The following is a 26,981-nucleotide window of genomic DNA, read 5'->3' on the forward strand; positions in this document are numbered from 1 at the left end:
TTGTCCAATTTTAATGTTTGCAGACGACGTGGTCTTATTGTCCCCGACACCACAAGATTTGGAAAATCAGATGTTGGCATCTGAAGAATTGTGTGATTGCAATGGGCTTTCTATGATTTTAGGAAAAATAAAAAGAAGGGCCTCAATTAAATTAGCCTAAAATTGAAAGGGGAGCCTATCAAACAAGTAAAAGAGTATGACTACTTGGGGGTTCACTTCACAGAAAAATGCAACTGGACTCCCCAAGTCATCAAAGCAGTTGTTACACTTAGTCGATATGGCAGTGTCATTGCAAAGTTTGCTCAGGACTATGGTAATGGGGCTGTTAATGTATCTCTAGAAGCTTATTCTGCACAGGCCAGAGAAGCGGCCTTATATGGGGAAGAACTGTGGGGAGGAACAGTTAGTGACAGGCTATCTATCAGTGAAAATACAATTATTAAAAATCTTTTGGGCCGCCCCTATAGCACACCAAATATTCTGTTCTTCATAGAGGCCGACATGCAGAGGATCGGGTTCCTGGGTAGATCAAAACCTCTCTTTTACTGGGCGAGGGTTTGGTCTTCCCAGGGACTTCCCGTGTATAGATCTGCAATTGAAAACATTTCGTCACAGGAGGGTGGCTGATTTCTCCCCTGGATGAAATATTTGAAAGTGGTCTTGTACTCACTTGGTCATTGTGACTACTTGTTAAACCCCCAACTAATTGACTCTGCTGTAAAATCAAAGATGAAGGTAGCTTTGACAAATAATGAATTGATTGTACTTCCCCCTGACATCCTAAGCAGTGAGAGGGGAAGAAAGTACTGGGAGTGTAAGTAGACCTTTGGCTATGAAATCTATCCAGATATTGTCTCCCTGAAATTCTCTACGGCTCAGTATCTAAAGCTTCGGTTTGGAATATTACACTTGGCAGAGCTATTGCACAAATGGAGCTGTGATCATTCCACCAAATGTCCTATGTGAAAATGAGATCAAAAATGTAACACACTTCTATTATTTTGTCCATTGCACTGGAATACCAGGAAGAGATACCTTACGCCACTGTTTATGTATAGATGTACTAGCTGTCCCCGGCCATGCGTGGCTGTGGCTCAGTCTGGTTAAATGGAAAAGAAAGAAAAGAGAAAGCACACGTTTCTAATATGTTTAATTTGACAATGCTTCTGGGTAGTTTGTAATGGCTCTGGCAGTTCTCCAAGTTGAGGCAGTTTAATTTTCCTGGCGGTGCAACACATTCCTTTCATTTCTCCATTAAATTTCAGAGCTTTGCAATAAGGACACACTTCAGTCATGGTGCCGATGAGAACATGCAGGCTCAAACTATAATAATCAGCTGGGTTGTACCGGAATGCAAGGCGATTGTAATCGCGTGATTGCTGAGCACGGAGTCGTGTTTACTGAGCACGGAGTTGTGTTTGATGCAGATCTGCTGTTTCTTGTTGACTCTTTTCAGCCACTCTCAGCCTGTGACGTTTATTCTGTTGAGAACGAAACAGATCTGAAGCTGCAGAACGCGATTGCTGTGCTCGTAACCGTGCATCCTAAAGTCTGGCTGCACGTCACTCTGCTGCTTCTTTGGCACATATTTGGGCATTGAAATGGAATCGTAAAATAGCGTGTGTTGCTTTTATGTCCAACAGATGGCGCTGTTTTTCAGAAAAAACATGTTTTTACCTGTCACAGGTGTGACATCTATCTATAGTAGGTATATAAAAACACTCGCCTATTCGAATGCATGCAACGTTGTGTCAAAATTTCAAAGCAATCAGTGAAGAACTTTCGGAGATTTAAGATTTTGAACAAACAAACATTTACATTTTTATTTATATAGATAACAACTGTAAAATACACTGTAGCACTATGGACTAATTCGGGGGATGAACTGGCAGTGCATTCGGATGGGAACTATTTGACGAGTGCATGGAGGGTTAAATCTCATTTTAAGGCTTATGACCACTAGGGATGTTAATTGAGTGTTTCATTTGTGTACAGGTCTCTTCTGCATTTGAGAAGACAATGACCGCACTCAACCGTGTTTATTATCAACTTTTTGATGTTCTTTGTATATTCCTGTTATCTTAACCTTGAAGCGACGCTCCCTGAGTAATAATGCGATTAAGTTTAAATTTTTGTATATTTTATGATTCTATTGAATTGTTATATATTATGTAATTTGTTACGATGGCATACTAAGGATTCTTCCTGTTGTGATTTTAAATATTTTTTCTGTTGTTGCTTTTATGATTCAAGGATCGAAATAAAACTAAATCGACTGACTGACTATGTTCATCTATACCTAAATAGCTTTGCAGCAATTGGAGATAGTTTTGGCCGTTAGTGAGGAAGCATGAGGGTAGAATAATTGGGAAATGGTGTAGCATACAGGCAGCTGACTATCGTTGGCATACATATTGAAGTGCAGACAGAAACGTCCAATGAGGTTAGCCAGGGGGTACATGTAGGTGTATAAAAGTTGGAGGGAGAAAGCTGAGCCCGGGGGCACCTCACAGTCAAGAATGTGACTGGATGAGACAAAAGGGTACAGTTTGGCTTGTTGCAATCATTGGTCTAGGAAGGAAGTGATCCAATTAACTTCAAGGCCAGAAATGTTGAATCACAATTTGAGGCGATCAATGAGGATAATTTGATCAATGGTACTGAAGACTGCAGATAAGTTGAGGAGAATCACAAGAACAGAATCGCAGGTGTCTTGTTGTTTCAAGATGTTTTTCCGTATGTCAAGCAGTTTTGAGTCTGTTCCACGGCGCAGCCTGAAACTCGATTTATAGGGGGCAAGAACAGTATTTTGTTAATGAAGAAATTTAAGTTGTTTAACAAATAGTTTTTGCCCAAGTGAGTCCATGGATCAATCGATTGGGAAACAAGCTTTCTTTAGGAGCAGGCTGATATGGTTGCATGTTTTGAATGTGAAAGGAACCAACCTGCCTGGAACGACTTGCTAATGACCATGGAGTAGTACCGGAAGAGAATATTTGCTAGATTGATGTTGAAATGAGAGTGGGGGCGAAAGCTACATGGAGTTATCCAGAAGGGACTGCGCCTTTGATGGCTTTGAGGATTTGAGAGTGTGAAACAGTGTTGAGCCAGTTTCGTGGAAGGAAGGTTGAGCTAATTAGAGTATCGGGTCAGTTTGGCTCAAATAAGAAACAACTTCTCCCCTTAATCTAGGTGAGTAGAGTAGAATTTCAGCATACTACCAAATAAAACACCATCAAGCTTGTCTGATATCTTCTTCTATCAGATTAGGTTATGTGGAATTGTGGATTGTCTACAATGTGCTTCTCCTCGCTACCACTCACACTCCATTATCGCAACATGTGGCATATCTGATCCAACCAGATTTGGTACTCATACTTTCTTGTAGGTACAGGTAGATCCGTGTGAAGGGCCTTTGCCTTACACAGGTTTCATATTCACTCATGTGGCAAAGTCTTCCTTCATTGATCTCCTGAAAGCTTCAGCCAGAGTGATCAAGGACTAATGAGTGTCTCCTGCAAGAGGAGTCCCTGCATCTGCAGAGCACTAAATGAGTTGATGGGGTCATAGTGGCATGCCCCTTTAGTTCTCTGGGTAGTTCATACTTGTCAAGAGTATTATCGGCATTACAAGCACTGCCCAGGTGTCTGTGTTACTGTCGTCAATATTACCAAATATTTTAATTCTTCCAGAGATCTTTTCTGCACTGGTCAAAATAGGCAACAATTCTGCTGTTGGCACTTCTCCAGGGTCACTCAACACTGTGAAACATTGTGCAGGGTCAATTCCTCGTCTTATTGCCCATTCAACTATGCTCAACATTCTCATGTGATCTTTTTCCCCTTAAAACAAAAGTCATCCTCAACAGTAAGACTTTTTAAAATCACTTTGAGAATCAGCAAATGCTATGCACCAGCTACAGTGTTAGTAACTTGCAAACTATTCAGTGTTGAAAGACTCAGAATTTGCCTCATCGCTTTGACCCCCTTTTTGTGTAGTGGAATATGCTAAGGTAGTGCACCTCTTCAGGAGATGTGTTGTCAATACCAATATTAGTGATGTGCAAACATCACCTGTATACTCTTCAGGAGGATAAGTTAGCATCTTTAATGGTAATCAGCGAGGCAGTATACAGAGGCTTCACAGGACAGGGCAGAGAACCAGCGACTGTTCGAGACACGGCATAGCCACCCCTCTTCCTGGGCATGCAGGGTGTTTATACAGTATAGCACACACGTTCTTCTACAGAAGGGGAGGTTCGGCATCACATGGTATTAATAGGCAGCAATGTTTCAATATGATATTCATTTTTCTCCGAATATGATCCATAGACAGTTACAGCATTCACACGCCTGGGTAAGCAAACTTTGCAACTAACGGAACGGAAAACATTCGATGATACATTTGTGTAATTCTGCAGTGCACACTACTTCTATGGTTCACACATGGTTCAAATTGAGGAGTGCCACCTACTGTTGCTAATCCTACTTGCTAAAGCCGCCGCTTCGCCTGGCGAGATGACACTCCAAAACACGCTTAGTTATGTCAAATAGGAAACACGTCAGCAGCGAGGACTATAGAAGTGGGAAGCATCTCTCAGCACTTTATGACGCTTCTGTTCCGTTTGGACATGCGCACAATGAAATAGGACAAGGCAGGTAGGGCAATATGGCAAAAAATGAACATTACTGTGTTGAATGACTAGGGCTATCTAGGAACAATGCACTACAGAACATATAGAAAATAAAAAAAAGTAAATTTCTGCCACCACAGTAGTATACTACCTGAATTCTTATGCGGAAATACCAGGGTATTTGTTGACCAGAAAGTCATTGGGCCTCATTACAACCCTGGCGGTAGCCATGGCTGTAAAACAGGCACGGCTGCTGCCGGAGTTGCATTTTTTCCAGCCCCTGGCAATGGGGATGTACAGAGCCATTCCGACCTTGGCGGACCCTGTATGTCCCCATTGCCAGGGGCCGGAATCCGTTACTCCCCATTCCCATTGAACCCCATAGGGCTCAATGGGAATGGGGAGGTCAGGTGCACCGGCACCGTGTATAACGGTGCCGGTGCGTCCGACATGGTGTGATCGCGATGCCTTTCTGCCTGCCAGTTCTGACCTGGTGGGCAGAAGGGAACCCGCGAGCACAACTCGTAGTTTCCTGGTCCGGGAACTACGGTACCGGCATGCTTACCGGTACCATAGTTCCCAGACCAGCAAACTTATAATGAGGCCCATTGTGTCTTGATCAATCAAGGGTTTCTCTGCAAGCCCCGCAATACTCCAAGTACTTGAAACACTTGTGTATAGGCGCGTTATAAATGCCATATCATATCATAAGTGGAGGCACACCATACATTCACACTGATGTTTCTCATACACTTGAGGATTCAGGCAGTGTATAGCTATTAGTAATAACAGCCCCTGTCCTGTACATGTGCAGCACTTTAACGCCTTCTACTCACCATATAGGGATTAGCATACAAAAAGGGGGTTGCACAGATGGATGCACTGCTGACATACAATATGGTGAACCACTTTCTTCCTGACAGTCATTCTATAGCTTCATCCACAAGAGGTGTAGCTTATTGGTCAGGAACTGTTCCTCTGTTAAGCATATGGGTGCCTGTGTTCCATTTACACGCGAAAACTATAGGTGATACATAAGTACTTCTTACTCCTTGATGACTCCAGATAATCGGGCTTCTGCCCTAAACATGGTACAGGGACTGCCCTGATCGACCTCAAGACACAAATGGACAATGGTAAACTAGCTCTTCTACTCCTCTTAGACTTCTCTGCCACCTTTGACCTGGTAAATCACAAAGTCTTATGCAAACACTATCATCAGCAGCCAACTTTTCTAACAAAGCTAATGCCTGGATTCAGTCCTTTTTGAGCAGTAGATCCATGAGGGTCTTCGCACCCACTGCCACCGCCGAACCAGCCCCTGTTGTCTGCGGCGTCCCACAGGGTTCTTGCGTATCACCCACATTATAAAATGTGTTTACCAAACCCCTGTTCGACATACTGGATCATTTGGGTGTCATCTACACAAATTACGCAGACAACACCCAAATACTCATCCCACTAACAGGCGACTACTCCACAGATACCAAAGTCCTCAATGACATTTATTCCATCACCCAAGAATGGATGGCCAAACACCGACTATGCCTCAATGACGACAAGATTGAGCTTCTTCTTCTAGGTTCCCAATCCAGACTCAACAACCTTGACAAATCCTACAAATCATTTACCATTGACGGCAATAACATCACAGTATCCATTCACGTCAAAACTTTAGGTATCTATCTAGACTCTGCACTCACTCTGACAAGACAAATCAACGCCATCTCCTCTTCTACTGCCTACACGTGTAAGCTTATCAATGCTTGCCGACCATACTTATCCTCCTCCAACTGCACAACCTTAGCCAGAGCACTAGTACTCTCTAAAATCGACTATTGCAATGCACTCTATCTGGACACCAGTCAACAGAACATTAACAAGCTACAAGTGATTCAATATAATGCCCTGAGGGCAGCTTTAAACATCCCAAGCTCCCAACATATCTCAGACCTGAGATGAACCACACATTGGCTATCTGTATCCCAAAGAATAGAGTATAAATCACTCTCCCTCACCCACAAGTGCCTGACCAATGAAGCACCCAGATACCTAGCAGATAACTTCATCCACAATACCTCCTCACGTCCCACTAGATCAGCTCAAACTCACTGTTTGAAAGTCCCCAGGTTCACGCTTCAAAGAGCAGGCGGCACGCGCTTCCCAGTGCTTGCCACTAATCTATGGAACTCCTTACCACTTGCCCTCAGAACTGAACCATCATTCCACCGATTCAGACAAAATATCCAAAACCTTCTTACTCTCCAAAGAAGACTAAGTTATCACCTACTTATCACCCTGCGACATATGTATATATCCTCTACCATGCAACCATGTAAATAATACTACTGCATACTCTTGTATATACTGTATATTCTTCTTTTTCTGTATCTTCTATGTGCAACTACAATACTATATGCTGTATATCTTGTGTATTGCTGTCTATGTAACTGTCATACTATGTCTGTAACCAAGCCAAAGGCCCAGATGCCTCAGGGGCGGTTCACGCTATATAAATAAACAAACAAACAAACAAACACACTCAAGTTTGAGCAACTCATCCAGGTGTCTTCTCATGTCTTCAAAATCTGCGGGCAGTGAGTAACATTGGTAACTCAAATCAGGGATCCACTATGCAGGCTTTTTTGGATGTCTCATTCTTAGGTAGAGAAGCAATCATTCGTCTTTGCTAACTTGTCTCTTAGTTTTTCACAATTGTAATCATCTGACAAGGGGGAGTAGCCAAAATTCAGCTTTTGGGTGTCGAAGGCTGGTACAGCATATCATGTAATAGATATATGGGCCACTGCCTGCTGAGCCACTGATACGCATTCCTTTATGCAATCCTGGGGGACCCCACCTTCTCATCTGCACAATCTCATTTGTGTCCCTGGATCTCAAGATACACCTCATCATAGGTGCGAGCGCAGTAAGATGGGCCTCATTCCGAGTTTGCCAGTAATTTGGCAGTAGATTTGACAGTAGATCTGATGAATTATACATGCAATTAGTTATTGTTTATAAGTGGTTTATAGGATTATAAGTGGTGTTAGAGCAGTGTTAGGGCAGTGTTAGTCCCCATTTATGGAGCCCATAGGACTCCATGGGGAATTTGTCAGAATGGCCGCAATTGTGCTGCATCAATTCTGCCAATTTCCGGTGTTAAAATTGAGGATTTACCATGATGCTGGAGGTATAGCCTCCACTTCAGTGGCAAGCTCGGGATGATTCCATTACTGCCAAAAAAAGTTGTGGTTACAGAATTACAGGCACTTTTTTGCTGCTCGGCTAAACTCAGAAAGAGCCCTTTATGTCCTCCAAAGGTCTCTGCAGCAACTCAGACATCCTCTTGTGTGAGTAAAATGATGAAGTCTTCATCTGACAATTCCATGAATCCTTCCTCCACTGCATTTGCTTCCTCCTACTATGTCATGCCCCTTACATTGGGCTCCTCTTACCCTGCAAACTATCCTTCGCTCACACTGCCTTGACTTCCTCTGCCAGACCGTCCACTAATGGGCCTTCCTCCAAATTCTGAGCTGAGCTTCCCTAAATGCTCTTTATATAATACCACCAGCTTTTGATGTGTATGATGTTGCTGCAAGCCTGCACCCACAGCCACATCCACAAAGGACCCTGCATGACCGGCATCACAAATTCTTCCCCAGAGAAGAAATGCACCTCCTGTACCTCTCTCTCTCCCTCTTTTTGGTAACTTTAAAATGAAAAATAATTTCCCTCTGGACATGACATTTTCCCTAATATCAAAATAAAACAAAATACCAAAAACACAAGTACAAAAACTAATAATGTACGAAAACAGTGGTCACATAATTAGGAAAACTATGCGGAAAGGGGGAAACATTTGCTGATTTTGTTTTGTTTTTAGGGAAAGGGAAGAGAAACATGTCCAGAAGAAACAGCTTTGTGATTTTGTAGGGTTAGAAACATGCTAAAACAGAACAAAGGAAAACATGCCTTACAAACACACAAAACAGCCAGAGAGGTACAAGAAAGTGGTATGGAACAGACACAGGGGCACAAGAAAACAATACTAACTCTAAGAAAACATCAAAAACACTTAAAAATCCCCCACAAATGCCTTCATACAGTTAACAGCATGGATGCGTCCAAGTGTCAGATTAACCTTTTTAACCACACTGCTGGAAAACCCCCAAAAGGAAACTGGGAGTAAGTTGAGCTTTTATAAGGTTTTGCAAAACCCTTTGGTTATTTGAGGAGTCTAATTGACTGCTAGAACTCCATTCCCAAACTTTGAGGATGCAGATTGAAGCCTGAAATCACTAGGAAACACGAAAGTTCATCTTGAAATTGAAGTGCATGTTTGAGCGCCCAGAAAACCCATTGAAGTCCTCAGAGACTTCTTGAAATCCCTAGGAAAACTCTGAAAATCTGCTGTTGACCTTGGGGGCTTTTGAGCATGCTTTTAGATAACTCTGAATATTACAGGAGTAGATCTAAGCCATACACAGCAATTTGCCAAATAATTAGACTATTATGATTCTCACAAGTTGCTTGTTCTAACGTCAATTGACTGTATTTCTCCTCCATCGACACAGATACACCCTAGTACACCGTTCAATATTCTTTCTTGGAAAACACAAGTATATGCCCGGTATGCAGTCTTCCATCGAAAAAAGATCCAAAGACACTTTTTCCATCGAAATTTATTGATTGAAATACCTTGCCATCGAAATGAATATTCTTTGATATTTTTTTCATTCATTACATTTCTATGGAAAGAGTGTCAATGGAGCTTAAAAAAATAGATGTATTGATGTTTGGGTGGGGGAAAGGGTTCAGTTTTGTAAACGTGGGTTTGGGGGAATTTGGGGGCGCAGGGGGAACCCCCAATAAAGAAATAAACAGCACACAAGTTAGATGGAGCTGTCCAGTGCTGTAATACATTGCAACTGTATTGAATATATTTCAGCACTGGACAGCTCCCTCTGACTGGACTGTCGACTTTTATTTTATTTGGGGGTTGGAGGGTGACCCCCCCATTAAAAAGGACCCCCCATTAAAAAATAAAATAAAAAGTGTCAAGTGCACTCGCTGACACTACACGAGTTAGAGGGAGCTGTCCAGTGCCTAACGGCATGGAAGTGATTTCAGAACTGGACAGCTCCCTCTTACTTGTGTAGTATTAGTGATTTTCCATTGAAAACTTTACCATCTATTCATTTCGATGAAACAGTTTTGATGAATGTTCACTTTTAATTATATGAATAGTGATTTGATTGTAACATTTTGAATGGAAAGGTTTTGATGGAAAATATTTTCGATGCAAAAAAATCAATGGAAAGACATGTAACCGATATGCCTACTATAGATCTGAGGGGGGGATTGCTGAAATATATGACTGACTATAGTGTGGTTGCATTGCAGGAGACTTGGATGGTAAATCATCTGAAGGTTGATGGCAGACAAACCATTAAAATATCTACCGTAAAAGACCCCAAAGAATGACCTAAATAGGGATTTATTGTTAGTGAACTAGTGTACAGGCCCGTGTACATTGTCCAAAGTGCAGGTTTTCATTTAAACAGAAGGAGCACTATATTTCCTAAGCCAACAGCTCCCTCTAGCAGTGACAACAGGAGAAGCTATGCAAATTGACATTGTCTCTATATATCCTAAGGCAACAGCTCCCTCTAGCGGTGACAACAGGTGAAGCTACTGCATCGGACAAACATACAGGGACAAACATACATCCGATATTCATTATATTATTAGATTAGATGTGACCATATTATTATTTCAGCTGTAGATTCTACTGCCAAAAGTGTCTTGGCTGGGGATTTGAGGTGGACTGATACTAAAGGTATCCTTAGGCGATAGATATTAATTAATATCTACGTTCCACCCTACAGTCGCTGACACCCTAGTATTATCACAGGGGTGGGATTATTATTAGAGAAATCTACCCACATTAATTTGTGGTGATTTTAATTCAACTATTCCTCCAAATTATGACCTCCTGTCTCTAGAACCCACCACCTCTACCCCACTGTGAAATGTATAAATAATAGGGGGACACTTTAGGCAAACATGTTGTCTTATAATGGCTTCTCCATGCTGAACAGTTAGTGTCCCGGGGATTGTCCTCCCAATTTTATGCGAATGGCTGGCAAAAGTGCATCAGTTATTGATTATGTATTTGTTAAAATTGCTTTGTATTCATTTATTGCCAATATGACGGTGCTCGCTGGAGATGAAAGTGTGAATTTTCCATTGCACATGGTTACACATTACGGCTATCATCATCTGTGAACTGATAATATAGGTCTCATAAATTATAATTCAGCTAAGAATAGTATTAGCTGCAATGCCCGTAATCTTGAAAACACTAATAATAATGTGAATCTAGCTTTGGGCATGCTTCTTGAGGTCCACAATTTTGAGATCCCCGTACATGAGATTGATCAAGGAGCGGTTGAATATATTAAGCATTATGAGGACATGGTAACTGTAATATCAAACAATGCCATTGATAACAGAGAAATTAATACTGGACGTGTGCCTCCAAATTCTAATCTTGGCCACGGTATAGATTTGATAAAAGCACTCATCTTGCCAAAAAAATCTTAGGGCAAACCTCAATATCCACACTATTTTAAAAATTAAATTAGACTGTGCTATTGTGCTCCTCACAGTTTGTGACTTAAGAGCCAAATACCAAAAATGGCTCTGAAGCTCTTTTCGAAAGCCTGATAAGGGTATTTGGCAATCATTGGCTGACTATGCCTATAGCAGAAATATGTCTTCCTTTTGATCTATTTTGAAAGGCACTAAAGATGATTTGCCTCTGATTAATGGAGTTCTGCAAGAAGCCTGGGTTACATTAATAAAACTATTGGATCAGTCAATAATGAAAGTGACACTATCAATCTGGGTGCACACAAATGGACCTATTCTTTTACCATCTCTCAATTACAAGCTCTCAAAATAATGAGTAAATTATCTAGTGCTCCTGGACCTGACAGTACTTGTAATTATTTACTTACGATGAAAACTACGGTCTGGACCGGGACTCTGCATAGGCTTTTCCATGTGATTTGCCACTCAGGAAGGTTGCCCTGTACATGGACAGACTGTATCATTGTACACGTATAGAAAAAGGGACCTCGAAATAATCCTGCAAATTACTGTACACTGGCTATGCTGGACGCGCTTGCTAACATCATCGCATGCTTCCTGCTTGATGAATTAAATACATGGATTCCTAAAAATCAAACTGGCTTTCAGAAGAACCATAGCACCCTGGATAACATCTTAACACTAGTCTCGGCAATTGAATCAGCCTAGCTCAATGGAAAATTAAAAAACAATCAGTAATATGTTGCGTTTATGAAACAGTGGCGAGGAGCAGACTCTGGGCAAACTTGAAGGAATGGAACAATACCAAAGGGGTAGCTAAATATGATTGTTGCTCTCCATTCCAACCCTAAAGTCAAGATTCGATTGAACCAATATGGTGCTGTCACCGAGTGGATTCATACTAGAACCGGTCAGATGCAGGGTTGTATTTTGGCTCCCTCTATCTTTACCTCTATATGGCTGACTTGACTAATGCACTGTCCATGGATAAAGTTTGTCCACTGAAAGTCGGTGGGGTGCCTCTCCAGTGGCTAGGGTATGCAGATGACCAAGCCATAATGGATTGTACACCTATTGGGCTTCAAATGCAACAACATTCTTTAAATAATTATGCTAACCTGAGTGGGCTCATCATTAATATATAAAGAATATGAGATCATGGCCTTTCGCCCAACTTAATATCCACATAAAGGTTTTAAATAGACTCCCAATGGGCGCCCCCTCGATCTTGTCCGTGAGTATAAATATCTTGGTATAATTATTTACTAAAACCTTAATTGGCATCCTCAATTACAAAGCATTTAGCTGAAAGTTCATCAGCAGATTGGCACACCTTGGGCGTTTTCATTACGACATGGGGACTACATAGTCAATACTGTTATTAGGATATATAAAAAAAAATACTACCAGTGAATACTTGTGGGGCAGAAAAGTGGGCAATAAAAATGGGAAAGATATTAGATCGTATTGAGAGTTGTTCTCTCAATACCCTACTCAAATTGCCATGTTCCACCCCCATTGAGTATGTCTATTTAGAATGTAATATTTGAAAACTTAGCTCCATATTGGTTGCTAGGTGCCTGCATTCGTATTGAAAGTGCTTGCTTTCCCCCAGGTTCACTAGTCCATGACACAGAGGATGCACACTTCATTACATATTTGACCTCAAGTTGTTGTGTGGACCCTATCTTCCTGCTAATTTAAACAATTTATTTCTGCACAGTGTAAAAATAAAACGCAAATACTCATAAAGACCTTAGATCATGAGCAAAATTTGGTGAACTTGGCAACCAAATCATCTAGTGGTTTGCAAATAGCGTCAATATCACAAGTTCCAACTGGGCCTATATCATTACCTTCCTCGATAATGATGTTCGCTAGAAATACCTGAAATTAAAATTAGATGTGGTTATACACATGAGAAGGTAGGAGCATGGTTGAAAATTCCCTGTCTGGACTATTATTGTAGATTATGTGGGGAGTAGATATTAGAGACCATTAAACATCTTCTGATTTTATGTAGAAGGTTTGAGTGATGTTTGTAGCAAAAAGATAAAGGTGTTACGCTCACCTGGTATCCACAGGGACGCCACCCAGCCGGGTTACTCGCTGGTATGCTTCTCTGCTTTGCCCTGATGTGGTCTGCGGGGAAGGTTCTGCCTGAAAATACAGGAGGACTGTGTTCAAGACTGACTGACTGGGGTAAGTATCCTCCCTCCACCCCCGTATGATTTCAGTCCCTCTGGTGCCCTCTCCTCACCTTGTGATAGAATTAGGTGTGCTCTCCGTCCTGACTTCTTTGCAGGGGCGCGTTGTCTTTCATGGGCGAGTGCGGTCCAGTTACTTCACTGACGCCGGCCCGTTTGATATTGTTCAGGTAGGTCTTATTGCTGTTCTTTAGTTTTGTTGCTATCCTGCATGCCTTTCTTTGTTTAAAATGTCTCTTTTTTCTCCCTTAGGTATGCGGAGCTTCAGCGCGGCGAACTGGCTTGGTTGAGCCCCGCTGGTAAATGATGGCGCATTGAGAGCTCTATGATGTGGTAAGTAAGCACTATGCGCAGCGCTGCGAAGTCTTGCCTTTGCTAACCTGTGTTTTCCTTCCTTGTAGGTCGCAGTGTTCTTCAGCGCGAGTGGAATGTCCGGAGTGGTGCCAGCCGAGAGGCGACCAGCCAGGTAAGCCTTTTGAGCAGTTCGTAATTTGTAAATGTCTCTACTGCTTTCTTTAATGTTGCCTCTATCTTCCTCTTTCAGGTCGTTCTGTCCGGGAGGCGTGCAGATTCGAGGAAGCTGTTCTCAGTAGCTGCGAGTGTTTAAAGATGAAGACTGCAGGTACGATGCTGCTGCTAATGATGTTCCTTTTGTCTCCTTGCAGGTTCTGCTTCTCCGAGGTTCGAGGGAACAGCTGGACACGGTGAGCGCCACGTTGCAAGCTGCAAAGTAACGCGAAGCGTGTTGTCTTGCTTGAGTGTGGTTTAAATAGCCCCACCAAAATAGTCCAGGTAAAGTAGTCCCTAGGCTACCACACCCAAAACACTAGATCGCATAGCTTGGTTCTTAGGAACCAAGCTATGTGGATGCCTCCATGTTGACTGTCAATACAATAAAGTAGTTCCCAAGCACATTGTTTTTCATGGTGTATGAGCCTGGCGCCAATGGCGCCAGGACTGGCCCCATGAGGGTTTTTTAAGAGGGTGACAGGCTCTAGAGGCACGAGTCCTGACTCCACCTGGCCAATGGGTTTGTCAGAGGGGGTTTTGGGCGAGGGTTGTGACAAAAGGCTTATTGCAATCTGGAACGGAATTCCCTTCACCTAAATAATGTTTGGAACTGTTTTATGGCGGGTAATAACATACATTTGATTTATCATGTTAGCAGGTCTTGGATATTTGTAAGCAATGTTCTCAAGGACTTTACAGGTTTTTTTATTTCTTTTTAAAACTTGGATGTATTCATCTTTTTTCATCTTTGTATTTGATTTTTGAATCATGATGTGTGAATTATTTCTTTTTGTGTACTCATTCCCTTTTTGTAATGATAAAAAAGTCTATATTTGACTATAGTCTCGGGTGGATAGCTCAGGGGCAACTTGCTCGCCTTTGAAGCAAGACGACACGGAGCAATACACGTTCGATCCCCGGGTCCACGCTTAGAAACCTCTGAGTATTAAGCATGTTATAAATAACCGATCATATAATATCTAATATTTAAAAATAATGACACAGGAAATTAAGACAGTTTTCTATTTACACACAAAATATTTGTATTACCATATGATACAGTACAATATTAAAAAGTATGAAAGAATATGAAATATGTACGTCTTTAATAATCTTTCAGAGTGTAGTACTGCAAGTATTTCAGCCTGACATCTTCTTGATCTAAATTCCTCTTCTTTGCATGCAGAAATGTTAGTCTTTGAAGAGTCAAATATATTGCATGTAACTGAGGGTTACAAAATGAAACACCTTTTTCTGGAGCATCCTCTTCAGAATGGTAAGACGGATGCCGAAACTGCTTGTTAGTGGATTTACGCTGTCTCCTGTGTTATGAGAAAATGAAAAGAATTAATATTCTGAACGTGTGGCGAGTGTCCAAAAATCTCCCTACAGCCACATCACTATCCTCGGTCCACAAAAAGCCAACCAATACTGGAGCATCATTGAAAAAGTAGCCGGTCATACTGAGAAGCAATAATTACTCATGTTACACGTTTATTGTCCAGGAGAGCGACTTCCAAGTACCCACTTTCCAGTTTACTACTTTTTTTCAAATCAACCTTGCTGCAGTGAATTTAAAGCAGGACACAGGGTCCCTGTCATCTTTACACCCTACGTATACATACAATTACTATATATCTTTTCTAACAATGCTTGAGCTGTGCATCTCTTACTTTCCCATACCTATGTGTCCCACCTGCCTCTCTTATGACTCCACCTCTGAGAGGGGGCACGAGAGCAAAAGCCGCATTGGGATGCTCCACTTTCCTCGCCCCCTACTCTCCTACCTCCCACCTGGAGTGCAGAGAGGAAGGGTAAGGGGTTGTGCTGGGGCATGTGATCGCTATATTTGACACATGAAGGCTGCATCTGGCCACATGTTGCTGTATTAGATCAGTTATGTTGGCATAACACTTCCTGGGTATGTGGCACAGCAAGACATACATAGCCATTAGAGGGTGTAGAGCAGTGTATGGTGGCTTTGACTTGACATGCTCTTGGGCAAATGAGTCAACATTTGACACACATCATTGTGGCTGAATTGGGACATATGAGGCTGCACCTGGGCTCGTAATGTTGTAACTGGCCATATGAGGGGAGTAGAGGGGTGTATGAAGCTTCATATAGCAAATTAATCCACTATATGGGCAAGCGTGCTATATCTCGGCATATAATGCGTGGCTAGCCCTGTCGTTTTAGTGTAATCCTAAGGCGTCATTGAGGGTTTCCTCATATCCCATTGCAGGATACTTTCGATCTTGTACACCTTGGCATTACCTGTGCTAACTAAAGCAAGGACTGGGAGGCTTTGTAAATGCACGTATGTGAATGTGTAAAGCCCAGTCAGTAATGCGGGTACTATTAGTGATATTTCTCGTTATCTTTTATGGTACCCTTCTAGGGTTTTTAGGAGCAATTTGATGAGGTTCAAACTGAATTTATTTTTAACAAAACTGAATGTGGGCGCTAGGAGCAATCTTTTGAGAGCAGACAGATTGTGTCGTTTTTTGTAATATCCAGGCGTAAAACAGAAAACATGTATTAATGGAATGCCATTGGTTAGCAGATAGAAGGAAAGACTTCTTAATTGCATTTGTACATAATTAAATAAGCCTTTACTCGGACCAATTCTGGGAAAGAATTGTTATGGCACATCCGTTTTCTTTATCCATTGCAGTGTTAATTTATTTCAGAGAAATATTGGATTAATATCATGTTGATTATTTATGTCTGTTAAGTGATTTTGGACTTATCACTTATGTTCTGGATGGTAGATATTTTTTAATACCAATGAATTCTGCTAAGTATTTAATGTTAAGCCTATTTGAATAGTTTTTTTTTTTTTACTTTTGTATACGCTTGTTGATTGTGAAAGGTTTACTTGTAACCATATAAGAAATAAATGTGCAACAATACTGGTACTATAGCTAGAATTGCGAGACGGCTGTACTTAATTCTTGCTCATAATTATATTCCTCATTGACTTAATACTAAAACATATATGATACCAACCTGGGGGGTTGGGCAGGCATCGCCTTCTCCATGACCGATGTCAAGTGTAGAATCCAGAACTGGACTGTTGGATCTGCTCTCATCTGTTCTGAACAACTGCAAAATGGATAAAAGGTGCTTTCTTCAGACTTTCTTTTCAGGCACTTGTTTCATACTTGATCTTTTGTATCAAGGGCTATCTCCATTTCCTCCAACATTCAAATGCGGTTCCTGTTGCTCAATCAATCACTGAGATGTATTTCTTGCACCAACGTCTTTACCTGTGCTATACATGCATTTCTATGCCATTCATGTGTGATATTGCCAGCCTAGAGTGATTCGGTTCATTAGCATGCTAGATGGGGCGTTAGCCAATCAGGGATCTTGCAACCCAGGCTGCGTCCTCTGTTAAGCCTGCATTCGGAGCTCTCCGAGCTCTCCGATGGCTGTGCGTTCCACACCCTGTGCCTCCGTTGCCCCACCCACTGCCTACCAAGAGTAACCACACGCAGGTGGCAAAGGTTAAGGAATTTTACATTTAAAAAAAATAAACTTACCTTTCTTCAGTCCTGCGAGCCGCATCTGGAACAAGAGTCTGTTTTCAATGTTAATTCATAAACAACACTGAAAACATACTCTGGTTTCCATTACGGGTCGCAGAACTAACGAAAGGTATGTTTAAAAAAACATATTGACTTTGCCTTTAGCACTCCCTTGTGGTTACGCACAGGTGCTAATGACAATAGGACCCTGGGTGGAGGGCGGACTATGCCAGTAATGGCCCTGCAGGCTGCATTAAGGGCCGGGGGCGAGTCAGCGCTTTATAAAAATTCAATACAATAGAATAGAATCTTCACTTCGCTCTGGTCTTTAACTTGGGTGCTGGGTCATTACCGTCAGGATCAGCCCACCGCCTTGGATTGTATCGCCACATTAAAGCACTTTCTATACTGCCTTATGTTGGCTCACAGCCAACTTGCATTGCTTTTGCAGACAAGTCATGGGCCGAATTTTGTCTCATTTCCATCAATCTTCTATTGGGCATGAAGAAAGCAGCTGATGGGGACAGTGAGCACAGTGCGTTGGGCTTTGGGGGACAATCTTTTTGGATGAGAACCCAGTGTACACGGCTGACATAATGGTCTGGGGCTAGTCAAAGGTTCCAGTTTCGTTTCTGGTGGCAGCTGACAGTCTAGAGGAATTTGTGTTCTGTTCCCTGTTTCATTTAGGGTGGATGAGTTCCAGTCCTGCAGGATAACGTCTTTGATTCCCTTTGGAACCTTGGAGGAAAAGTAGATTTCGCTATTGAAAGGTTGCTTTCATCTCTGCAGTTCTTAGCACTGTTTATATATGTCACTGTTGCCAAAGGGTACATAAAACACGGAAGCTAAAAAAATACACTAGCATTTGCAAAGGCATCAGGTTTGGCCTTTGCTGTTGTCCATTGCACTTGACATCTATAAGCATGCATTTTTTACATCTATAAGCATCTATAAGCATGCATTTGTGTTGGCCCCATAAAGAAGCGGCCCAGCTCAAACAGCATGCAAGTTAAAGGGTTTGCTATCACATAATGATATTTATATGAGCTGTTCCCCCCTGCTGGCAAATTGAACATTGTACATTTCATTTGTCAGCTGGGGTGTGAAGCCTTCTGCTTGCACACCCTGCTTTGGGGCCCGTGACATTGATTTTGATGTAGTACCATTCGCATGACGTCATGAATACTCTTTAACACAGTTTCTAGGCCCGGTTTGCCAGGGCCTTAAATGGTGTGCAACTGTGTGGTTTACCCCCTAACAATCGCTGTGCTTCAGGGATAAAGGTTATGGCTTTACCACTGCGACATGGAATGCAGACACATTTGATGTGTAAGGGGGCATATACTGCTTGATAACTAGGCAATTCAATTCCGTTCAATGAAAGTTTATTTCAGTGTATTCCATAAAACCTCGACCATAACATGTTATAGAAGCATACATTATACAATACATACCAATTGGTTAAAAGGGATATTAGGACATCTGGTGTACCCATTTAAATTTAAATAAGATAGTGCAAAAGGCATAATAGTAATGAATTAAACTAATTCATCCAACCGCACACATGTTCACATGTTCCACTATACATGCAAATAGGCAAATTCCCACGCAGCCCATACACAGCTTTCTTATAAAACTACAGAGCAAATACATAAAATAAAAGAACATTTAAATAATGTGTAAACGTTTGCCTCTCACATATAATGCCTGTCTCAAATAGTCCATCAGCGCCCAATCCTTTTGTGGTGATTTAACTTTAAGTAGCTATAGTAAAGACATTCATTCAAAATTGGAAAGTGTTCTGGGTCTGGGTAGGGAATATGGAGGGCAGAAAAACAAGAAATGCAACACATCCTCCTTTGGGGCCCTGCATAGTTTGAAACTGCCTGAACCTTTAGCATTGGTCCAGGATTCAGTCACCGCCATCAAAGGAAGTTTGTTGGATGTAGCCCTCCTTATTAAGTTTCTCTCATTAGACCGACTGGTCCGTGTGAGGTAGTCCTGCAGGCCATGCACGAGTAGCAAAAGGTGCTGATGAATGAAAGGTTTTTGCAAGTTCTCTGTCGCTCTCCAAAGCAACAAGGAGGCACTTTTTAAATAATGGATACCAGACTTGCCAATATTCATAGGAGTATTAAAATGTCTTACAGCATTAATAACCTGTAATTGACATTTAATATGTTGTAATCTCTGGATCGCATCTGAACATGGGCTGTCTAACCAACCCCTGATTATAAATTATGATAAGACCACAGCCGGGTTATTGAATAAATGTAACCAAAACCAGTACAAATTCGATAACACGAGTGTCCTCCAAGTATAACAAATGTATATCCTTATATGCAGCATAGTTGGGGGCTGAAAGGAGAATGCCCAAATGTTTCTTAGTGAAATTATTTTCAATAGCTTGCAAATTAGATTGGTTGGCATAACCCCATACCGATGAGCCATAGCAGCTGGTTTGGCATTATACACTGTTAAGACCAGAGCGACAGGTTGACATGTACATAGGCTGATATATCTAAACTTATCTGCCACTGATTGCTGCATTTTCGCTTCCTGTTTGCAAGCATGGGCCTTTCCCATACACTTGAAGAATAAAAAAAAGAACTCCCAAGTGATTTTCATTAGTTAATATACTTGGTAATTTTAATGTACTTCTAATGTTCTGGGATACCATTATAGCTGATTTACTGGCATTAACCTGCAGATCAAGTGAGGACATCAAATTAGTGTACTGTGTACCCAGGGGTTGTAGTGCTCGAGGGTGGCATACTAGGTACACTGTGTTATTGGTATACATTAATGCCAGAAAGAATCTGTTCCCAATCTTGGAAGCATCTGTGTGCACAGTAAGGAGTGCTTCAGATAAACCATTGATCTACAGGGAAAATAAAAGAGTTGTTAGAACACAAGCCTTGTGAATCCCAGTATTTACTGAAAAACACGTTGTACATTTTCCCTTCTGACTTGTTTTAGCACAAGGATAGTTGTCTCTGTACAACCTGACCAACATCAGGACCAAAGTCTCAGGGCAACTCATGGATCCGAGTCTTTGCCAATGTATGTCTGGTTCACTTTGTCAAACACAGTGCTCAGATTCATAAATTCTAGAACAATTGTTTCTTTTGTTTTTACAAATGTAGAGTATGCCACAATAAATCTAAATTAAGGGTTTGTTCGCTAGTTCCTAAACCAGGGCGAAAACGCAATTGAATGTAACTAAAAACATTACATCCAGGTACCCACTGTTCTAGCTTGGTCAATATAATACAACCAGAAATTTTGAATTGGGCATCGAGAAGGAAGAATCGAAAAATGATGGCATTTTTCAATGATACAGGGACATCAAGGTCAAAGATCATGGCATTGAAAGCCATTGTAAGGACAGGTGCCTAGATATCTTTAAATAGTTTTAACAGATCAGTAGTTATACCGTCTGGACCAGGACATCTTCCTAGAGGTTGTTTATGCATGGCAAGTACGAGCTCGGAATAAGAGATGTCAGTTGGTGCAGTAAAACCTGGCTTGTTTGTTCAGCAAGGACCTGCAGCAACAGGATGCCTTTCTGGTGGGAAAGCATCACTGGAATTATGTGCATATAAAGAAGAAAAAGTGATTTATTCAAGCTTGGTCCCCAATAGTGGTTTCAACCCCTATCGGACCTTGATTTATAACAGTGAAGCATGTTCTTGAGTCTTTCAGAAAGAAGCCTCAATGAGGTCCTTCCAGGCCGACTCGTCATGTGTTTGCTATGTGTAATGGCCTGTTTATAGGCGCGCCCCTTAGATTGTTTTACAATAAATATACAAGGGTGTCTTTTTGTCAAGAATAGTGCACAGAAATATTGGGTTATTCTCCCGCTATCCCCTTTCCTAGATAGGTGGCCCATCACTGTTTCCTAGGGAGAATATGCACTGTGAGAAACCAGAGCTTGTCTCACCCGCTAGTCCCTGGGGATCTCTCTCATAGGTGGCCAGGGCATGGCCATTGCCTTTGGATCCAGACCCTTGAGGTGGACCAGTGAGGGAGGATCACTTGGGTGAGGGGTCTTTCGGGAGAGGGGATGAGACAGCCGATGGTGAGATGCAGTATTCACCCCTTTTTTGTTCATCTACCCCATCCTATTTTGTAGGATTTTCCAAAGTCCCAACTCTCCTCCCCCTTTTTACATAAACACTGGGCCAAAGAAGAGGGTGACTGACCAGACTAACTCTCTCACATTGTACTGGACATGAATGCATAATCAGGTCAGGCAAAGTCAGGCACTACACTAAGTGTGTACACCTGATACCAGTTAGCTCTCCTCACATGAATAAAAGGCAACACCTAAGGACACACTCTTAGCAAGGTGGAACACGAGTACGAGCAGAACTTCCAGAATGAGGGCACAACTACTGGAGCAGAGCAACGGATCAAGGGACGAGAGCAGTGGGCTGAAAACCCCAAAGGTTCCCTACTGGAGGTCGTTGCCTCCGACAGACCGAGAAAGACACATGGAGAAGGCCTGATCCCACAGTGAAGATTGCATTGTGTTCCAAGGATGCCAGGCACCCACCGGGGTGAATGGCATAGTTGGGGAGGCGAGGCCAAGCATGTGGTACTAACCTTGACTCGTGAATTGAAAAGAGAAAAACAAGAAAGAAGCGCCATAGTTGGCAAGCGAATGAAGTAGCAAAATTATATCCCAAGTGAAGGCTGCACACGTGTGGATGAGGCGCGAAGAAAGGCAGACCTGTGAATGAACTCTGAAGTAAAAAGCAGCTGTGAGATCAGCGATACTAAGTAACGGAGTGGTCCGGAGAAAGGAAGTAGCCCATTCAAAAGTCTCTGTGAAAGGTACATGGTTTGAAGTTATAAAACAAACAGACAGAAAAAGCAAATTAAGTGAAAGTAAATGTGAACTTTGAGTCGAAGTGGTCCTGCGGTGGTGTGGTAAAAGAACCACGCACATTCAAAAACCTTTGACATCCGAAAGTGGTCTGTGCCCAATTGAGGGAAACCCGAAGTACAATAAACTTGGGGAAGGGAGCCCCCTTGCAAATTTGTGTTGAGCTGTGACGTGAGAGAGATCTGAGCCCAACAGAGGGAGACCTACGTGAACTGTGTGCTGTAAGGTCTGAGCCCAGCAGAGGGGGACCTTTATGAACTTTACATTGGAATACATTTTGAAAGTCAAGAAAGACACTTTAACATGGAAGGCCAGGCGGGCCTCAATCCACAGTTTGGAACTGCTTAGAGCGTTAGAAACCGAGCCAGAGTGGGTCATCCTGCCTACAAGGACAGCCGTACTCCATGAGGTTTAACGTGAGGAGGAAAGCTGGCTCAATTACCTTTATTGTTCTTGAACACTGATTTTTCCTTTGCACACATTTACACCTTTTGTACAGGAGATAGGGCTGGCATTAGGTTTTTGTTAGCATATGCCATTTTGATTTGACGGACTCCACTAGGACTGTTTTATTTATCCTTTGATGGTCGAGACTACTCCCATCTTAGTTATAAGCAGAATAGGAGTTTCTCTAACAGCAATATTTTCAATAAAGGCTTTACAATTTGTATCCATTCTGTTAGTGTCATAACTTGTGATACCATGCCTTCCCTACAGCACTCATGAGGGAGAGTAGCGTTTTTCCCATACGGTATGATAGTGACTCTTAAGCACTCGTATAATTCAAAGGATTCTTTCCTTTGTGTGTTATATAATTAACCATGCGTTGTTGAATGTTTCATAATCCCTATTTGGCCTTTTGGTATTGTGTGGTTAGATAAATAATTCCTGACAGACATGTCATTTAAGTTATTACCCCAATGTTCCAGGAAAGTATTAATAATGCAAGAATAATCTGTTCCTATATGGACCCAGACTTCTGCAATGCGTAATCAACCAGAGTGTTAGACAAATCAACAAAATCCTCAATTGGAAAATGGATTATATGGAATAGAAAGTGAGCCTATATGAAGAGGTAGTCAGTCCACCTCTTCAAGAGTTGAAAGAATATCTAATTGATTGCCATTGATAATGCAGCTGGTCTGCTCAGAAATTGCATTGACCTTCTGTCTGCCTTTTACCATTGAGCAAGCAACTAGGCATCAGACCTACCTACATTCCCAGGTGATGCATTGCCTTTCCAACTAGAATTATGGTACGTCAGAGGTAGAGAACCATTGTTACATTTGGAATTTGCCAGGGAAATCCTATTTGAAGCGGGTGGGTACAACTAGGGATTGGTACACATTTTAATACAGAGTTTGGAGGGTCCAGTCACAGGTTAGAACCCAGTACATACTTCTGAATTGTCAGACAATTATTCTCTCGTTATATTGTCAGGAACAGGAGTCAATAACATTATGTTGAAATAGAATCTTGTATACATCACCTACTAGCAATCTCACAAGAAATTATATATGTGGCTGTGTAAATCACATACAACCAGTTCAGCTTATGCTACATAATAAACTGAACAATATACATACACGTCCTCAATATATCTCTTTTATGGAGCGCTTGTATAGGGATGTACCTCTCCTAAACTCAAACTATTTTTATTGTAACACATGGTTGAGTGTTACCCTTTCCTGCAATTTGCAGCATCAAGAACTCTCAAAAGAAAAGACCAATAACAAATTCAGAAACCTAGATACGCACGGCTAAAAGGTCTCTCAACCAACTCTAACGCTTTTTTACAAATACAAAAGAATAACAATGCAATCATCAACTATAGTTTTAGATAAAATAGCCACCCATGCTACTCTCCTAGCCATCCTAATGGCATGAGGATTGATGATTGGCCCTCATATGCGGGTATTGATCCAGAGAGATAATATTTTGATAAGAGACATTGTAGATCTATATTCCTTACCACAAAGGAGATTTTAAACCAATTATCTCTCCCATCAAGGGTAGGGCTGCTACCACCTGCAAAAGCACATTTGGCCAATGCTTGGCCTTAGTAATTTTCCATTTCAGCAGGACATAGATCTTGTGCTGTACCAGGACCCAGCACCAGTTTACCAACCATATCCCTGCATAGAGGTTATTAATATTAATGCAAACCTAATAATGATTCTAACGGATGCAAGGAAGGTCCAGTTGGGTGAACACCCATTTTTGTCAGAGAAGTATTTGAGCATCATTCATGTCTGAGCATTTACTTTCAAGATCACGGAAGCAGCTACTCGATTCAGTTCTTGCCAGAGAGTTTCACGCTGAATAACTAAGCTAAAATTCCATGCCTACCAAGAACCCTCCAAGCTAGGCCCCAAGTTCTGAAATATAGAAATCCCAAACGCAGATCCATATGCACGGTGACTGGCCGGTTATTTCAGCATAACAGCAAACTTCTTCTAGATCACTTCGCATTGTATGTATTCAGCATCCAGACCCTTACACAATCTTAATGCAGCCTTCAATTCTTTCTTTTCCATCCCTTGCCCCCTTTTTGCCCCCACCACCGTCACCACATTCATGAGTTAGTGGGAGGGAAAGCCAGAGTAAGAGTGAGCAAGCAAGAGGGACAAAAGAGGGAGAGTGAAGAAGAAAAAGGCAATATTATTGGGGAAAAGAAGAAAAAACAAAGCCTGGTGAGAGATTGTGAGTGACATAGAGACTGGGCCTGCTGGTTTCCTAGGATAAAGATTGGAGAAGGTGCCTGGGATGAGCGAGTGGGACTGGGGCAAATTATTATAACTAGGAGGAGGGACTCGGTCTGGGGAAAGAGACTAGGATGAGAGACTAGGTCTAAGGGCAAGGATGAGGGACTGTCAGGCCAAAAGACAAAAGGTGAAAGCAGTTTTGATATGTGTGAGTTTGGGAAGGTCGCTGTATTACTGAGCAGGCAGCATTTAGTGGCATTGACTTTCTGATGTGCTCATTTAATACAAAGGGGAATACATTCCAAAACATACATTGGCACATTACCAATTGGTTTACTGTGCTCAGAAGGTCAAATGCTTACAATATGCGCTTTCTAACAAACTGTAAAAATCAGAGTGACATATTACTAAAACCCAGAAACCAGAAACTAGTGAATTGGTTAGCCACATAGGGTCAAACTGGAATAAAATGAGAAATGTAAAATTAAACAGAGTGCGGACATGTATGTCGCAGGGGTAATGTTACAACACATTTTGCAGAGGAGAGAACAGCGCGGCAGGGAAATGAGAATCAACATTTGGATTGGAATGTGTTTAGTTAACCCACGGGCTATTGTGTTTAGAATGAAAACTCTCTCTTGCAACATTACATGTTTGTGAGGTTTTCAGGTGGGTAGCAGAGGCATTGCTAGGGGGTCGGTTGCTGGGGGAGGCTATAGCCCCGCTTCTTTTGGTTTTAGCCCCGGATAGAAGCTCAGGGGCTACAACCAAAGGTTAGCTAGCCCCGAGTCCCAACAGCACCAACATTAGCGTAGCCCCAGATCTTTTCCAGAATTAGCAACACCCCTGGTGGGTACAAAAATCAACTCTGACTGGATGAGATTATATGGGCATATAGGAAGAATATGCAGAAGAAAGTAACTATTAAAGGTGAATGCACACATGGAAAAGGGCTATTGTTACTGTTGCTTGCAGGTGGTGTTTTGCTTTTCGGCTTTTTCTGGTGCATTTTTGCTGCCATTTCAACTGGAGGCAGTCGTTTTCCAGACTGAAGGGAAAACCCAAAGCATGTTTTCTCAAAGAATCCAAGTTGATCTTTGCCACAGAACACTTTCTAAAATAAAAAAGACAGCTGGAATCAGCCTGGGATTGGGTTTTGGTATGACGTCCTTTCATCGCAGGTTTTTTTTCGTGTTTTTTTACTGCAGATTTTTTACCGAAAAAAACTCATCAAAATTTTAGGAGGGGTTAGAAAAAAAAATATATATATGTGGTGTGGGTGTTCGACAATAGCAAAAAAATTAAAGCGGATGGGCGCTTTGATTATTTTTTGTTGTAAAAAAAATCTGCGGTAAAACCCCCCGCGAAAAATCATCCCGTGATGAAATGACATGGAATCTAGGCTTTTACGAATACTACTGGCTTCCATTAAACTGCAAGGGAGAAATTGGGGCAATCGAGGCTGAGAATGCTGACGCGCCTCTTGCTGCTGTGAATTTGTTTCAACGCTATCAGTATTCAAACTGGAACAGGCCAAATAGAATCATATCGAAATATTAAATAAGTATTTAATTCAGTGCATGGGAGACAAATGATTAATATTCTACACTAAAAGTATTTTATGGACACATTTGTATATTTAACACAGTGACGCCGAGCAGCCTATCGTAGTTGAAATTGCCTTGAAGTAATGAAAAGGTGTTTTTTGTTTCTCTATGAGCGTTACACACCTTTGTTTATTTGGAGTTATTAAGGGGAATATTGACAGCTCACTGACAGGTGTATATTAGAAGTACAATGTTGTATTTTTAACCTCAGTGAGCACAACTTAATAAAGTATGATTCATTGGTTAATAGTACAAACTAATTTGTGAGATTTAT

The 26,981-nt window shown here is 41.7% G+C and overlaps 1 protein-coding gene across 2 annotated transcripts in view; it reads right to left on the reverse strand.

Annotated features, from left to right (window-relative positions):
* Positions 1–14,998: 14,998 nt before the first annotated feature.
* The window catches only part of LOC138525571 (uncharacterized), a 281,870-nt gene continuing 269,887 nt past the window's right edge, over positions 14,999–26,981 (reverse strand). The window contains exons 12-13 of one of the 2 annotated variants that reach the window (XM_069635608.1): positions 16,984–17,079; positions 14,999–15,293 (exon numbers count right to left, since the gene is read on the reverse strand). In XM_069635608.1, coding sequence (XP_069491709.1) covers positions 15,282–15,293; positions 16,984–17,079 — 108 coding nt within the window. In that variant the 3' untranslated portion in view covers positions 14,999–15,281. The remainder of the gene's footprint in view (positions 15,294–16,983; positions 17,080–26,981) is intronic. The other variant, XM_069635607.1, reaches the window with a different exon arrangement.

Source organism: Ambystoma mexicanum, chromosome 7p (assembly GCF_040938575.1).
Source record: "Ambystoma mexicanum isolate Mex_15411 chromosome 7p, UKY_AmexF1_1, whole genome shotgun sequence".
In the NCBI taxonomy this organism is placed as follows: domain Eukaryota; kingdom Metazoa; phylum Chordata; class Amphibia; order Caudata; family Ambystomatidae; genus Ambystoma; species Ambystoma mexicanum.